Here is a 14,865-nt window from a genome sequence, read left to right as displayed (position 1 = left end):
TAAATTGTTGTCACTTTGAGGAGGAAGAATAGGGATAGAGGCTTTAAGTTAGCCACTATCATTTTAGGTATATAACTGTATTTTACTTGTTCCCATTTTACGTATTTTGATGAGTATGTTTATACCTGTATATCTAGTAATATAAAAAAACATAGATTAACTAAAAAATTATTTTCAGGGACCTGGAGACTTGGATCATCTAGATGCTATTCTTGGTGACCTGACGAGTTCTGACTTTTACAATAATTCCATATCCACGAATGGTGGTAGTAATCTGGGAACCAAGCAGCAGATGTTTCAAGGAACTAATTCTCTCGGTAAGGAAAGAAGTAGGTGTTATTTTTGTTGGCTTTTGGATGTTTCTATATACTTATATGCATTCCTGCGCTAAGACCAGGATCCAACTCGCATATATAACTTAAAAACACATGCTGAATCTCAGTTTCCTATACTATTTACAGCATATGTATTTTTAAAAACTTTCTGGAATTTTCCTGTTCCTTTGTTTCCTGTTTTTCTCACAAAGATGATGCCAGTACCCATGGCAGTTATAGGAAAGTATTTGTATTTGGTTATTCCAGATGTGTAGAAGGTGTTAGAGTGTCTGTTTTTCTTAGCCACAGAGAGATGGATGAAAACAAAATAACACCACCAGAACTATAGATCAAAACCTGTCCTTTGACATTTATGGGATCCTGTCATTTAATGGAGTTTTCCTCTTTGGTGTTTGCTACTCCTTACCGAACCTCTTTCTTATTGCTATGTGTTTATTCATTGATTCATTTAACATGGGTATGTTGTGTGTAAGCAATTGAAAAGATAATTCACAGTTAATCCAGAATGATGGCTATTTGTTTTCAGTGTCAGTATTTCCTAAAGTGAAATGCACAGTCAAATCAAATTGATTGAACGTGGAAAAAAGAGCATTTAGGAGGAAATTCTGTATTTCATTCCTTGTTGTAGAGAAGTCACTTACTAAGTATACTTGTGGAAGAACCTGCAGGAGTTTAAAACATGAGTGTATTTTTCAATATTGAGTGAAGCAGAATTTGAATGACCATATCAGGCTATAGAACACTGTCCAGTACTTCAGCCAGCACTGAGATTCTTGTCTCTACTTTATTTGGAATACGAAGCATTTTTTTTTTTTTTGACTAAGTGTTTGTTTTGTAAAGGAAGACAGTGTTCGTTTTTGTAAGGAAGGCATTCTTGGTGGGTAGCGGTGGTATTTATGTCTTGTACTTCATTATTTGTGTATTGAGTCATGAGGGATATTTATGTATTGTACTTGTATGTTTTCAGCAGGTTTGAGAAGTCCACAGTCTGTGCAGCCCATTCGTCCTCCTTATAATCGAGCAGTGTCTCTAGATAGCCCGGTGCCTGTCGGCTCAAGCCCTCCAGTGAAGAATATCAGTGCTTTCCCCATGTTACCAAAGCAACCCGTGTCGGGTGGGAATCCAAGAATGATGGGTAGTCAAGAAAATTATGGCTCAAATATGGGTATGCTATTTCTTAGTAGTAGTAATGATTACAGATTTCTTTTGGGAAAAACAAATATAAAATACTTAAAGTCCTTTAAATAACTAGGATTAAGTAATAGGTTTTTGAATAATATTAGCATGTTTCTTTCATGAGTATCCTTCATTTTATCTTAGTTATTTTAACCCTGAAGGAGGCTAGTCTAAGACATTTTCTAACCTGTAGTGAATAGATGGGAATAGTGACCTATCAAAAACACGTTCATAGTTGGATAGCACCATTCATAGGCATACAGAGCACTTTTTTTTTGTCCAGGCTGATGTGTATAGTGGCTGTACCTTTATGATACATGAAGGTTTCCACTACAATATGAAGACACCTAATCATTTTTACCTGTTCTAGCTGGACCAAACCGGAATGTGACTGTGACTCAAACTGCTTCCTCAGGAGACTGGGGCTTACCAAACTCAAAGGCTAGCAGAATGGAGCCTATGAGTTCAAACTCCGTGGGGAGACCAGGAGCAGATTTTAACGCTACTTTGCCCAGACCTGTGGTGGCTGGCTCCATGCCCACCCTGCCTGTTCGGTCCAGTGGTGCACCAGGCATGAGACCAGGGTTGCAGCAACAGCAGCAGCAGCAGCAGCAACAGCAACAGCAACAGCAGATGCTTCAAATGAGTAAGCTTCCCCTTTAAAAAAAGAATACTAGATGTTTTAGGGTAATTGTTACACCATTGACATACTTGAAAATTTATACTTTCTTTTTTGCTTCCTTAGGGTCTGGTGAGATTCCCATGGGAATGGGGGTCAATCCTTATAGCCAAGCAGCACCATCTAACCAACCAGGTTCCTGGCCAGATGGCATGTTGTCTGTGGAACAAGGCCCTCATGGGACTCAAAATAGGTGGGGCTTTGTTTTGTGACTCTTTGGAAAATGTTAACATCAGATTACCTAGAAGAGGGTCAGAGCACAGGAACAAACCTCATTTTGTGGTGATAGTGTGTGAAAAAATGAGGCAAACGCAGCAAGTGGGAGCATTCATGGGGGAGGGAGGAAACAGAACTATATTGTTTAGCCACGGGATCATTCAGTGGTCCAACCTCTGAGAGCCTCTCTGTGAGATGATTGTCTCTCCTGATGATAATTTCACGAAGAGGGGTATAAATTAGCATCAGTTTTAGAGGATTAAGAACACGTTCCTACTAAACCAAAAGCAAAGAAGTTTCCTGGATAAACTGAATGCTTCAAAGGCCAGCGTAGCAGGGGCAGGGGTCCGGGGACCATGGTTTCAGGGGACATCTAAGTCAATTGGCATAATGAAATCTATTAACAAAACATTCTGCATCCCACTTTGAAGAGTGGTGTCTGGGGTCTTAAACGCTAGCAAGCGGCCATCTAAGATGCATCAATTTGTCTCAACCCACCTGGATCAAAGGAGAATGAAGAACACCAAGGACACAAGGTGATTACGAGCCCAAGAGACAGAAGGGGCCCCATGAACCAGCGACTACATCACCCTGAGACCAGAAGAATTAGATGGTGCCCGGCTACAACTGATGACTGCCCTGACAGGGAACACAACAGAGAACCCCTGAGGGAGCTGGAGAACAGTGGGATGCAGACCCCAAATTCTCGTAAGACCAGACTTAATGGTCTGACGGAGACTGGAAGGACCCCAGTGGTCATGGCTCCCAGACCTTCTGTTGGCCCAGGACAGGAACCATTCCCGAAGCCAACTCTTCAGACATGGATTGGACTGGACAATGGATTGGAAAGGGATGCTGGTGAGGAGTGAGCTCTTTGGATCAGGTGGACACTTGAGACTATGTTGGCATCTCCTGCCTGGAGGGGAGATGAGAGGGTGGAGGGGGTTAAAAGCTGGCAAAAAGGACACGAAAAGAGAGTGGAGGGAGAGAGCAGGCTGTCTCATTAGGGGGAGAGTAATTGGGAGTGTGTAGCAAAGTGTATATGGGTTTTTGTGTGAGAGACTGACATGATTTGTAAACTTTCACTTAAAGCACAATAAAAATTATTAAAAAAAAAACAAAAAAAACACAAAAACACATTCCTAGTGGTTTTACAAATGATGTTCAGAGGGCAAGCCTCGATTTTCTGGAAAATGTTTTGTAGAATTGGATAATTTCTTTCTAAAATTATTTAAAACTTTTCGGGGATTGTGGGCTAAGTCTGTATTTCATTTTTATTTCTCTTGGTTGGTAACTTATTTGCATGAAAGAAACCACCTGTTATTGTTACAGTGAGTCATAATTTAACCCACCTTCTTCAATAAATTAAGCAGAGAAAAAATCTGTTGACTAGGCAGTGATGTAACTACATGAGTCTTTTAAGGTGAGTGGTTCTCTACCCAGTTGAGTAATATCCAGTTCATAGAACTTTTCTGAAGCAGGATGCGTTTCTAGCTCCGTGCCCTTTGTGTGTGGAGGAAGAACTGTGGCGCCTTGGTGTAAGTGTAAGGAGTTTGTGAGTGTTACACTTAAGGACACGTGAGCTCTGTGAGCCAAGTATAGCAAAAAGTTATTTGGGCGGGTTCCCTGACATAGTTCATTGATAGTTCAACGTTTCTCTGTTTTCTTCTACCTGTTTGTTGATTTCCCTAACTTTCAGATAATGTAACTACTGTATTGCAGCACTTCTGACAGGGTCTTGAAAGTACAGCTTTCTCCCAGTGCCCCCCTCCCTCCCAAGTTCTGCTGTCGCCCAAATATCCAGGATCTGGAAAAGATATTCTGGTGGTGGAATTGGCTCTTAGATATCTAGACATGGTGGTTGAAGATGGACTGGTGAAGTTTTAGAATCGTGGACCTTAAATTCCTGTCTTTTTTACTTCCTCTTCACTGCTGCCCAATTGTTTAATTATTTATACTTGAAGTATTTATTACTGTACATTAAAAGTATTGGTTACCATTACTGTGTTTTTTTTTAAAGGGAGAAAGTACTATTGAAATTGATTGTAAATCTCTTTTTAGGCCACTTCTTAGGAATTCTCTGGATGATCTCCTTGGGCCACCATCTAACCTAGAAGGCCAGAGTGATGAAAGAGCATTGCTGGACCAGCTGCACACACTCCTAAGCAACACAGATGCTACAGGCCTGGAAGAAATTGACAGAGCTTTGGGCATCCCTGAACTTGTAAATCAAGTAGGTGGCATTACTGTGGATGTAGGGGAGAGAGAGTATGTCTATATGCATGCAAACATGTGTATGAGCCCATGCACAAGAATGCCTGTATATGTATCTTTCTCATTATTACTGTGTCACATCACTGTATATTTTTTATATATTATATATATGTGATTTTAGTGGTCAAGTATCATTTATTATATTGGACACATAATTTAACCAATCCTCTACTCATGAAAGGAGCCCCGCTGGTGCGGTGGTTAAGCGCTCGGCTGCGAACTGAAAGGTCAGTTTGAACCTACCAGCCGTTCTGTAGGAGAAAGATATGGCAGTTGGCTTCTGTAAAGATTACAGCCTTGGAAACCTTACAGGGGCAGTTCTTTTCTGTCCTATAGGGTCACCCTGAGTTGACTCGACTTGATGGTACACAACAACAACTACTGATGAAAATTTTAATTGTTCTAAATAATAAGTGTCATAAATAGTTCTGTGAATTACGTATTGTTCATACTCTGTTTCCTTAGCTACAATTCAAGAGAAAGTGTTATTGGTGCACATTTTAAAGGTTTTATGACATATTTTCATGTTGTTTTCCTAAAAGATTGTACTAGCTTCTTTCCTATCAACAGAGTATGATAGTACTAGTTTTTCATAACTTTTTACCCAGCGCTGTGCTGGAGAGACTCAGCTAAATATGAAAGAACACATGCCTAAACCCACTGGCACTGAGTCGATTCTGACTCACAGAGACCCTATATGACAGGGTAGAACTACCCTATATGACAGGGTGGAACTGCACTATAGGGTTTCCAAGGCTGTAATCTTTACAGAAGGAGACTCCCACATCTTCTCTCGCGGAGCTGCTGGTGGGTTCAATCTGCCAATTTTTCAGCTAGTAGCCAAGTGCTTAACCGCTGCACCACCAGGTGCAAAGAACGTACACAGAGGTGCAAGTAGATGAAAGAACGAGTGAATGAGAAGTGAATAAACAAATACTGAGCATGATTATTCTTTTACATCTTTGCTAATCTGATAGGCAAAGAAAAAAGTTGTTTTAAATTATGTGTTTCTTTGATTTGCAAGAGTGAATACCTTTGTATTTATTGGCCATTTGTATGTCTATTTTGTAGTTTCCTGATAGAGCGTTATTTTCTTGATTTGCAAGACTACTTTAAGTGTGTTTCACCATTGATTTATTTGTTGATTCCTTCATTCAGCAAATATCTGTGTCTTCTGTATGCTAGTCAGTCTTTTCAGAGGCAGAGGAACAACAATGAGCAAGTTAATTCCTGCTCCCAAAGGCCACATCCCATTGGGTGAGGCAGACATCAGGAAGGAAACCATATATGTAGAAAGAGAAGTGGTACAGTAGAGGTTTTGAAGGAAAAGCCTGTAGTGCTAAGAGATGTCAGCCAAGGGAGTGGGGGTTGTCAAACATTTTCTCTAAAAAAAGCGATGTCTGAGCTGTGATTTGAAGGATGTCTATTATCTTATTGAATGTGTTGCAAATAATTTTCTTGGTTTTCTTTTTGGTGGGGTCTTGTTTTTAGTTTAAAAATTTTTGGGGTTTTCAAATCCAGGATGATGAGATAAAGAATAACTGGGAATTTACTTGAGTGGCCAGGGAAGTTCTTTTTGGGGAAATGACATGTAAGCTGAAGCCTGAAGGATGAGAAGGAGCCAGATGTGCAAAGAGGTAGGGAAAGAATATTCCTTAAGAGGCACAACAGACTCAGAGGTCCTTGAAGGTCTTCAGGCAGGAAAGAGCTAAGAGGTACTAGAAAGTAACTGAAAGCTTGTGAGAGCAGAGGGGGAGTGGAGTAAAACGAGGTGGGGGAGGCAAATGGAGGCCATATTCTACAAAGTCATCTTAAGGAGTTTGGGATTTTTCTCTTATATTGGGAAGACATTGAATTTAAGCAGGGTAGTGATGAGACTTGCTTTACTTTTTTGTTTTAACTTTTGTTTTTAGCAAAGTAATCCATGTATGTAACTTAAAAATCAAGTGGCAGAGGAATAGTTTTTATCGAAGAACCACTGTCACTTGCCCTTGCTTCCAAAAAAAACCAGGTCAAACGTGTTGCCGTGGAGTTGATTCCCACTCATAGCAACCCTAAAGGACAGAGTAGAGCTACACTGTAGGGTTTCCAAGGAGCAGCTGGTAGGTTTGAACTGTCAGCCTTTTGGTTAGCAGCCAAGCTCTTAACCACTGTACCACCAGGGCTCCTGCCCTTGCTTAAAGGTAGTGAAATTCAACTCTTTGAATGTTTTTTTTGGTAATGTTTGTAAGAGATATGCTTATAATGCTATTTTTTTTAATCAACCTTACTCTGTATCTATTGACTTCTGCATATGATTGTTGACTAAGGGTCTGTAGTCACTTATCTGAGACCGTTGGGATCAGATGTGTTTAGAAATTCAGAGATTTTTGGATTTTAGGAAGGTAAAATGGTACATGTATACCATACATGACATGACACCTCTGGTAGATTTTGAGCAGCAATAGTATAGTTTGGGGCAGTAGGCTCTGATCAAACAAGCTATTATTTCTAAAGCAAAAGACATAGTTACAGTAAGTGAATATACGTAGAGATTATATATTACCTCTTACAAGTTCATGTCAGGTTTTGCCATTAAATGAGTTTGGTGTGAATGAATAAATTTTTCTAAAGCTATTTTGGATTTTAGAATTTCAGATAAGAAATGTGAATCTGTATTTATCTCCCTCCCTCCCTGCCCCTCAGAACACACACCCATGCCTGCTACATACATATGGGCATGTGCTTTTCTCTGTACCCACAGTGTGATTCTGTCTTTGTTGTTGTCATTAGTCAGTGTCTACATTATTTTGGATCATCACTGAGCCAAGTATAGCTTGTATTTGGTTTTTTTTTTTATTACTTTTTTTTTTTTAATTTTATTAAGCTTCAAGTGAACATTTACAATTCAAATCAGTCTGTCACATGTAAGTTTACATGCATCTTACTCCCTTCTCCCACTTGCTCTCCCCCTGTTGAGTCAGCCCTTTCAGTCTCTCATTTCATGCCAATTTTGCCGTCTTCCCTCTCTCTCTATCTTCCCATCCCCCCTCCAGTCAAGAGTTGCCAACACACTCTCCAGTGTCCACCTGATGTAATTAGCTCACTCTTCATCAGCATCTCTCCCCCCCGCTGACCAGTCCCTTTCATGTCTGATGAGTTGTCTTCGGGGATGGTTCCTGTCCTGTGCCAACAGACGATCTGGGGAGCATTGCCGCCGGGATTCCTCTAGTCGCAGTCAGACCATTAAGTATGGTCTTTTTATGAGAATTTGGGGTCTGTATCCCACTGATCTCCTGCTCCCTCAGGAGTTCTCTGCTGTGCTCCCTGACAGGGCAGTCATCGATTGTGGCCGGGCACCAACTAGTTCTTCTGGTCTCAGGATGATGTAGGTCTCTGGTTCATGTGGCCCTTTCTGTCTCTTGGGTTCTTAGTTGTTGTGTGACCTTGATGTTCTTCATTTTCCTTTGCTCCAGGTGGGTTGAGACCAATTGATGTATCTTAGATGGCCGCTTGTTAGCATTTTAGACCCCAGATGCCACATTTCAAAGTGGGATGCAGAATGTTTTCATAATAGAATTATTTTGCCAATTGACTTAGAAGTCCCCTCAAACCATGTTCCCCAGACCCCAGCCCCTGGTCCGCCGACCTTTGAAGCATTCATTTTATCCCGGAAACCTCTTTGCTTTTAGTCCAGTCCAATTGGGCTGACCTTCCTTGTATTGAGTGTTGTCTTTCCCTTCACCCAAAGCAGTTCTTATCTACTGATTGATCAATAAAAAACCCTCTCTCTCCCCGCCTCGTAACCACAAAAGTATGTGTTCTTCTCAGTTTTTTCTATTTCTCAAGATCTTATAATAGTGGTCTTATACAATATTTGTCCTTTTGCCTCTGACTAATTTCGCTCAGCATAATGCCTTCCAGATTCCTCCATGTTATGAAATGTTTCAGAGATTCGTCACTGTTCTTTATCGATGCGTAGTATTCCATTGTGTGAATATACCACAATTTATTTACCCATTCATCCGTTGACGGACACCTTGGTTGCTTCCAGCTTTTTGCTGTTGTAAACAGAGCTGCAATAAACATGGGTGTGCATATATCTGTTTGTGTGAAGGCTCTTGTATCTCTAGGGTATATTCCAAGGAGTGGGATTTCTGGGTTGTATGGTAGTTCTATTTCTAACTGTTTAAGATAACGCCAGATGGATTTCCAAAGTGGTTGTACCATTTTACATTCCCACCAGCAGTGTATGAGAGTTCCAATCTCTCCGCAGCCTCTGCAACATTTTTTATTTTGTGTTTTTTGGATTAATGCCAGTCTAGTTGGTGTGAGATGGAATCTCATCATAGTTTTAATTTGCATTTCTCTAATGGCTAATGATCGGGAGCATTTTCTCATGTATCTGTTGGCTGCCTGAATATCTTCTTTAGTGAAATGTGTGTTCATATCCTTTGCCCACTTCTTGATTGGGTTGTTTGTCTTTTTGTGGTTGAGTTTTGACAGAATCATGTAGATTTTAGAGATCAGGTGCTGGTCTGAGATGTCATAGCTGAATATTCTTTCCCAGTCTGTAGGTGGTCTTTTTACTCTTTTGGTGAAGTCTTTAGATAAGCATAGGTGTTTGATTTTTAGGAGCTCCCAGTTATCTGGTTTCTCTTCATCATTTTTGGTAATGTTTTGTATTCTGTTTATGCCCTGTATTAGGGCTCCTAGGGTTGTCCCTATTTTTTCTTCCATGATCTTTATCGTTTTAGTCTTTATGTTTAGGTCTTTGATCCACTTGGAGTTAGTTTGTATTTGGTTTTTGAATTAATAATTGCTTTCTCTTTTTATTTGCTTAGTTTTTTATGTGTTTATGGTTCGTCCTTCCGAGATACTTCAACAGAACTATAAAATTCCTCTTATGCTTTTCCTCACATGTTCTGACACATTACATAGTCCATTAATTCCCTCTCTCCTAGCTCCCTGTTCCCTGGTGTACATTGACCCTTATGAGGCAGGCCTCTTCTCTCTCCTATGTTGGATCCCAGTTTTCTGAATCACAAGTCATTTTCTCTCTTGATTTCCTCCTTTGTTGTGCTGAAGCTCAACCTCTATAGCTTTCCAGGCCCTACTGTGTGACATATAATGTTTTGGGTTCTTGTGTGTCTGGAAATATCTTTATTTTACTCTTCTGCGTGTATGGCTACGTTGTAGGTTCCTCCTAGAATTTTGAAAGAATTGTTGCATAGTTTCCTAGCATTGGGATCCAGCAATGGCAGTGTGGGCACTGAGTCTTACTCCGTTCTGGTTCTGTTCTTTTGCATATGACCCATTTATTCTCTTTGAATTGTTTAGGAATTTTTCCCCGTTGAAATTTTATGATGCCGTATTTTAGTGTGGGTCTTGTTTCATTCACTCTGCAGTGAAAAACTTTGTGTTTTCCACATGTTCAGTTTGTGAGATGCCTGAGACATCCAAATAAAGATGTTAATATTCATTTGCATAGGCAGAATTTGCATTCAGAGAAAAGTTTGGGCTAGAGATAAAAATGTGGTAGATGTCACCATTGGCTGAGAGCAAGCACTTGAGTAGAAAGTGTAGCTAGAGGAAAGAAGATGGCCCTGGACTGAGCGCTGATGAAGTATAGGCCAGAGCGGTGGGGAAAAATGAGAGTCTGTTGTCACAGAGCACAGTACGGTGAGATGTGTGTCGTAAGGTAAGAGTTGTCAGGGGTGTTACTGCAGGCTTAGCATTTCATCCTGGTGAATAAGAAGATACAGGTGAATGCAGCACTTGACAGGTCCCCATGTCTTACATAGCAAGGCAGCCTCCTACTCCTCCTACGGAATGTTGACTTTTACTTTTTCTGTCATCTGCGGGATATTATTTTGTAAATATCCATAGTTTCTTAGGGTTGCAGTGACAAAATGCCCCAAAGTGACTGACTTTAAAGAACAGAAATTTATTGTCTCAGTTCTGGAGGCTAGAAGTCCAAGTCAGGTTATCTTCCATTTTGATTCCTTCTGAGGGTTCTGAGAGGGAAACTTCTATGCCTTTCTCCTAGTTTCTGGTGGCTGCCAGCAATCCTTGGCATTTTCTTTGCTCTGCTTGTAGATGTATCTGCTTCCCTTGTCACATAGCATCTGCCTTCCCGCCGTGTGTGTCTCTGTCTCCATGTTTGCTGTCCCCCTTCTGTAAGACGTCACTCAGAAGGGGATAGGACCTGCCTTACTCTAGTATGACCTTGTCAACTTAACTAATAATATCTTCAAAGAAAGACCCAAACGATGGCAGATTTACTGTTATTGGATTAGGACTTAACCCTTTTGGGGGCACAATTCCATCCATAGCATATCCTTAGCCTGTAGAGAAGTGATGGCTCACACATAACAGGCACTTAATAAATACTTGTTCATTGAATGGGTCTCTCTTGCTGCATACAAATAGTGGTGGATGACCATCATCAGGCTTTAATCAACTGGTGAATATACTCCAGAGAAGTGAACTTTTGTTGATTTTCTTCTATCAGAATCACTTCTCGATAATTTCAAGAACATTCTTATACAAATTACATGAGAATTCATTGACCACAGTGATTTTAATTAAGCCTTTATTTTATAATTGGTGTGGAAGGTCTGTGTTGGTACAGAACTCTGGTCTGGAACAAATGGTGTTTTTCCAAGGACTTATTGCATTTTAGGTATTTGGCTCAGGCTATATTTGAGTGCTACTTTGAGGAGGCAGCTCTTCCCCAGTCATCTTTTGAGTGCCTTCCAACAGGTGGGGGTGGGGGGGTGCTCATCATACCTTCTTTCACCAACATAAACGGTGACCATACACATGGACCTCACCAGATGAAACACACAGAAATCAAATTGACTACATCGACTGTGGAACAGACCATCAATTGCTTATATGCAAGTTCAAGCTGAAACTGGAAAAAATCAGAGCAAGTCCACGAGAGCCAATATATGACCTTAAGTAGATCCCACCTAAATTTAGAGACCATCTGAAGAATAGATTTGATGCACTGAATACTGGTTACCGAAGACCAGACAAGTTGTGGAATGACATAAAGGACATCATCCATGAAGAAAGCAAGAGGTCACTGAAAAGACAGGAAAGAAAGAAAAGACCAAGATGTATGTCAGAGGAGACTCTGAAACTTGCTATTGAGTGTCGAGCAGCTAAAGCAAAAGGAAGAATTGATGAAGTAAAAGAACTGAACAGAAGATTTCAAACGGCCTCTCGAGAAGACAAAGTATTATAATGACATGCGCAGAGAGCTGGAAATGGAGAACCAAAAGGGAGGAACACATTCGGCATTTCTCAAGCTGAAAGAACTGAAGAAAAAATTCAAGCCTCGAGTTGCAATAGTGAAGGATTTCATGGGGAGAATATTAAACAACACAGGAAGCATCAAAAGAAGATGGAAGGAATACACAGAGTCATTATACCAAAAAGAATTAGTCGATATTCAACCATTTCAAGAGGTGGCATATGATCAGGAACTGATGGTACTGAAGGAAGAAGTCCAAGCTGCTCTGAAGGCATTGGCGAAAAACAAGGCTCCAGGAATTGATGGAATATCAATTGAGATGTTTCAGCAAACGGATGCAATGGTGGAGGTGCTCACTCGTCTATGCCAAGAAATATGGAAGACAGGTTCCTGGCCAGCTGACTGGAAGAGATCCATATTTATGCCTATTCTCAAGAAAGGTGATCCAATCGAATGTGGAAATTATAGAACAATATCAATATCACATGGAAGCAAAATTTTGCTGAAGATCATTCAAAAACGGCTGCAGCAGTATATCGACAGGGAACTACCAGAAATTCAGGCCAGTTTCAGAAGAGGACATGGAACCAGGGATATCACTGCTGATGTTAGATGGACCCTGGCTGAAAGCAGAGAATACCAGAAGGGTGTTTACCTGTGTTTTATTGACTATGCAAAGGCATTTGACTGTGTGGATCATAATAAACTATGGATAACATTGCGAAGAATGGGAGCTCCAGAACACTTAATTGTGGTCATGAGGAACCTTTACATAGATCAAGAGGCAGTTGTTCAGACAGAATAAGGGGATACTGATTGGTTTAAAGTCAGGAAAGGTGTGCGTCAGGGTTGTATTCTTTCACCATACTTATTTAACCTGTATGCTGAACAAATACTATGAGAAGCTGGACTATATGAAGAAGAACGGGGCATCAGGATTGGAGGAAGACTCATTAACAACCTGCATTTATGCAGATTGACACAACCTTGCTTGCAGAAAGTGAAGAGGACTTGAAGCACTTACTAATGAAGATCAAAGACCACAGCCCTCAGTATGGTTTGCACCTCAACATAAAGAAAACAAAAATCCTCACAACTGGACCAGTGAGCAACATCATGGTAAATGGAGAAAAGATTGAAGTTGTCAAGGATTTCATTTTGCTTGGATCCACAGTCAACACCCATGGAAGCAGCAGTTGAGAAATCAAATGACGCACTGCATTGGGCAAATTTGCTGCAAAGGACCCCTTTAAAGTGTCGAAAAGCAAATATGTAACCTTGAAGACTAAAGTGTCCCTGACCCAAGCCATGGTATTTTCAATCGCATCATAGGCATGTGAAAGCTGGACAATGAATAAAGAAGACCGAAGAAGAGTTCATGGCCTTTGAATTGTGGTGTTAGCGAAGAATATTGAATATACCATGGACTGCCAAAAGAACGAACAAATCTGTCTGGGAAGAAGTGCGGCCAGAATGCTCCTTAGAGGCAAGGATGGCGAGACTGTGTCTTACTTACTTTGGACAAGTTATCAGGAGGGATCAGTCCCTGGAGAGGAACATCATGCTTGGCAGAGTACAGGGTCAGCAGAAAAGAGGAAGACCCTCAACGAGGTGGATTGGCACAGTGGCTGCAACAGTGAGCTCAAGTATAACTAGGATGGCGCAGGACGGGGCAGTGTTTTGTTCTGTTGTGCATGGGGTTGCTATGAGTCGGAACCGACTCGACGGCACCTGACAACAACATATTTGAGTGCCTGTCTCTATGAGACCTGGTGCAAGGCACTAGGACACAGCTGTGAAAAGATGGGATGTGGTGTGTGTCCTTACGGAGCTGCAGACAAGAAAAGACAATAAACTTGATTTTGGTTTTGGAATTCTATGTCATCGTTGTGTACATATGTTAACTTTATTTTTTTCCTTCCTTTAAGGCATTTGTTTTCTGAAGCTCTCCCATACTGTTCATTTTATGTGTTTGATGTTTAAGGGACAAGCTTTGGAGCCCAAACAGGAAGCTTTTCAAGGCCAGGAAGCAGCAGTCATGATGGATCAGAAGGCGGCAGCATTGTATGGGCAGACGTACCCAGGACAGGGGCCCCCAATGCAAGGAGGCTTTAATCTTCAGGGACAGTCATCATCTTTTAACTCTATGATGAATCAGATGAGCCAGCAAGGCAGTTTTCCTCTCCAAGGAATGCATCCGAGGGCCAACATCATGAGACCGCGAACAAACACCCCCAAGCAGCTTCGGATGCAACTTCAGCAGAGACTGCAGGGCCAGCAGGTAACCAGTCACATGATCTCCTTTGGCCAAAGGAAAAGTGACTTTCCATTTGGCCTCCTTTTTTCCGTTTGTTTTCAGACATGTCCCTTTGAGCTCTTGTGTAGACTTGAGGGTGCCAGTGGGCCCAGCACCCATGGGGTCTCCATCCCTCATCAGCAAAAGCAGTTCATTTTGTTTTTCTTCTCTGTAAGATTTTATCTGTGTGGACCTGTGTTTGGAGGGTGGTCATGATAGAATTGATTACCTCCATGGGGCAGTTCTACTCTGTCCTACAGGGTCGCTATGAGTCGGAATCCACTCGATGGCAGTGGGTGGTTTTTATAAAAATATGCCATTGCACAGATTAAAAAGTAAAAAATGTCAGACTTGCTCTTGGGGGAAAAGACAAAAGTGTTTCTTGATGACTTTGTAGTCTTAAAGGTAAGTTATATATTTTAAAGTCCTTAGTATTAATAACCAATATTTAAACCTTTTTTTTCCCTCTACATTTAAAAAATTTTGTTATCGGTGATATACACAGCGAAACATACTCGCCAATTCAACAGTTGCTACATATACAGTTTAGTGACATTGATTCCATTCTTCAGTCGTGCATAGGCATTCTCTCCCTCCTCCTGAGTTGTTCCTTGTTAATGTAAACTCACTGTTCCCTGAATTTCCT

At 40.9% G+C, this 14,865-nt stretch overlaps 1 protein-coding gene across 12 annotated transcripts in view; it reads left to right on the top strand.

Moving 5' to 3' along the window:
• The window catches only part of NCOA3 (nuclear receptor coactivator 3), a 126,875-nt gene that overhangs the window by 103,444 nt on the left and 8,566 nt on the right, over positions 1-14,865 (top strand). For 8 of the 12 annotated variants that reach the window (XM_049869883.1, XM_049869884.1, XM_049869877.1 and 5 more), the window contains 6 exons: positions 179-329; positions 1,303-1,500; positions 1,882-2,157; positions 2,257-2,383; positions 4,468-4,639; positions 13,908-14,204. In XM_049869883.1, the coding sequence (XP_049725840.1) occupies positions 179-329; positions 1,303-1,500; positions 1,882-2,157; positions 2,257-2,383; positions 4,468-4,639; positions 13,908-14,204 (1,221 nt within the window). The remainder of the gene's footprint in view (positions 1-178; positions 330-1,302; positions 1,501-1,881; positions 2,158-2,256; positions 2,384-4,467; positions 4,640-13,907; positions 14,205-14,865) is intronic. The other 4 variants (XM_049869888.1, XM_049869887.1, XM_049869886.1 and 1 more) reach the window with 3 other exon arrangements.

This window comes from Elephas maximus, chromosome 25, assembly GCF_024166365.1.
Source record: "Elephas maximus indicus isolate mEleMax1 chromosome 25, mEleMax1 primary haplotype, whole genome shotgun sequence".
Classification (NCBI taxonomy): domain Eukaryota; kingdom Metazoa; phylum Chordata; class Mammalia; order Proboscidea; family Elephantidae; genus Elephas; species Elephas maximus.
This window is presented reverse-complemented; position numbering and strand designations above follow the sequence as displayed.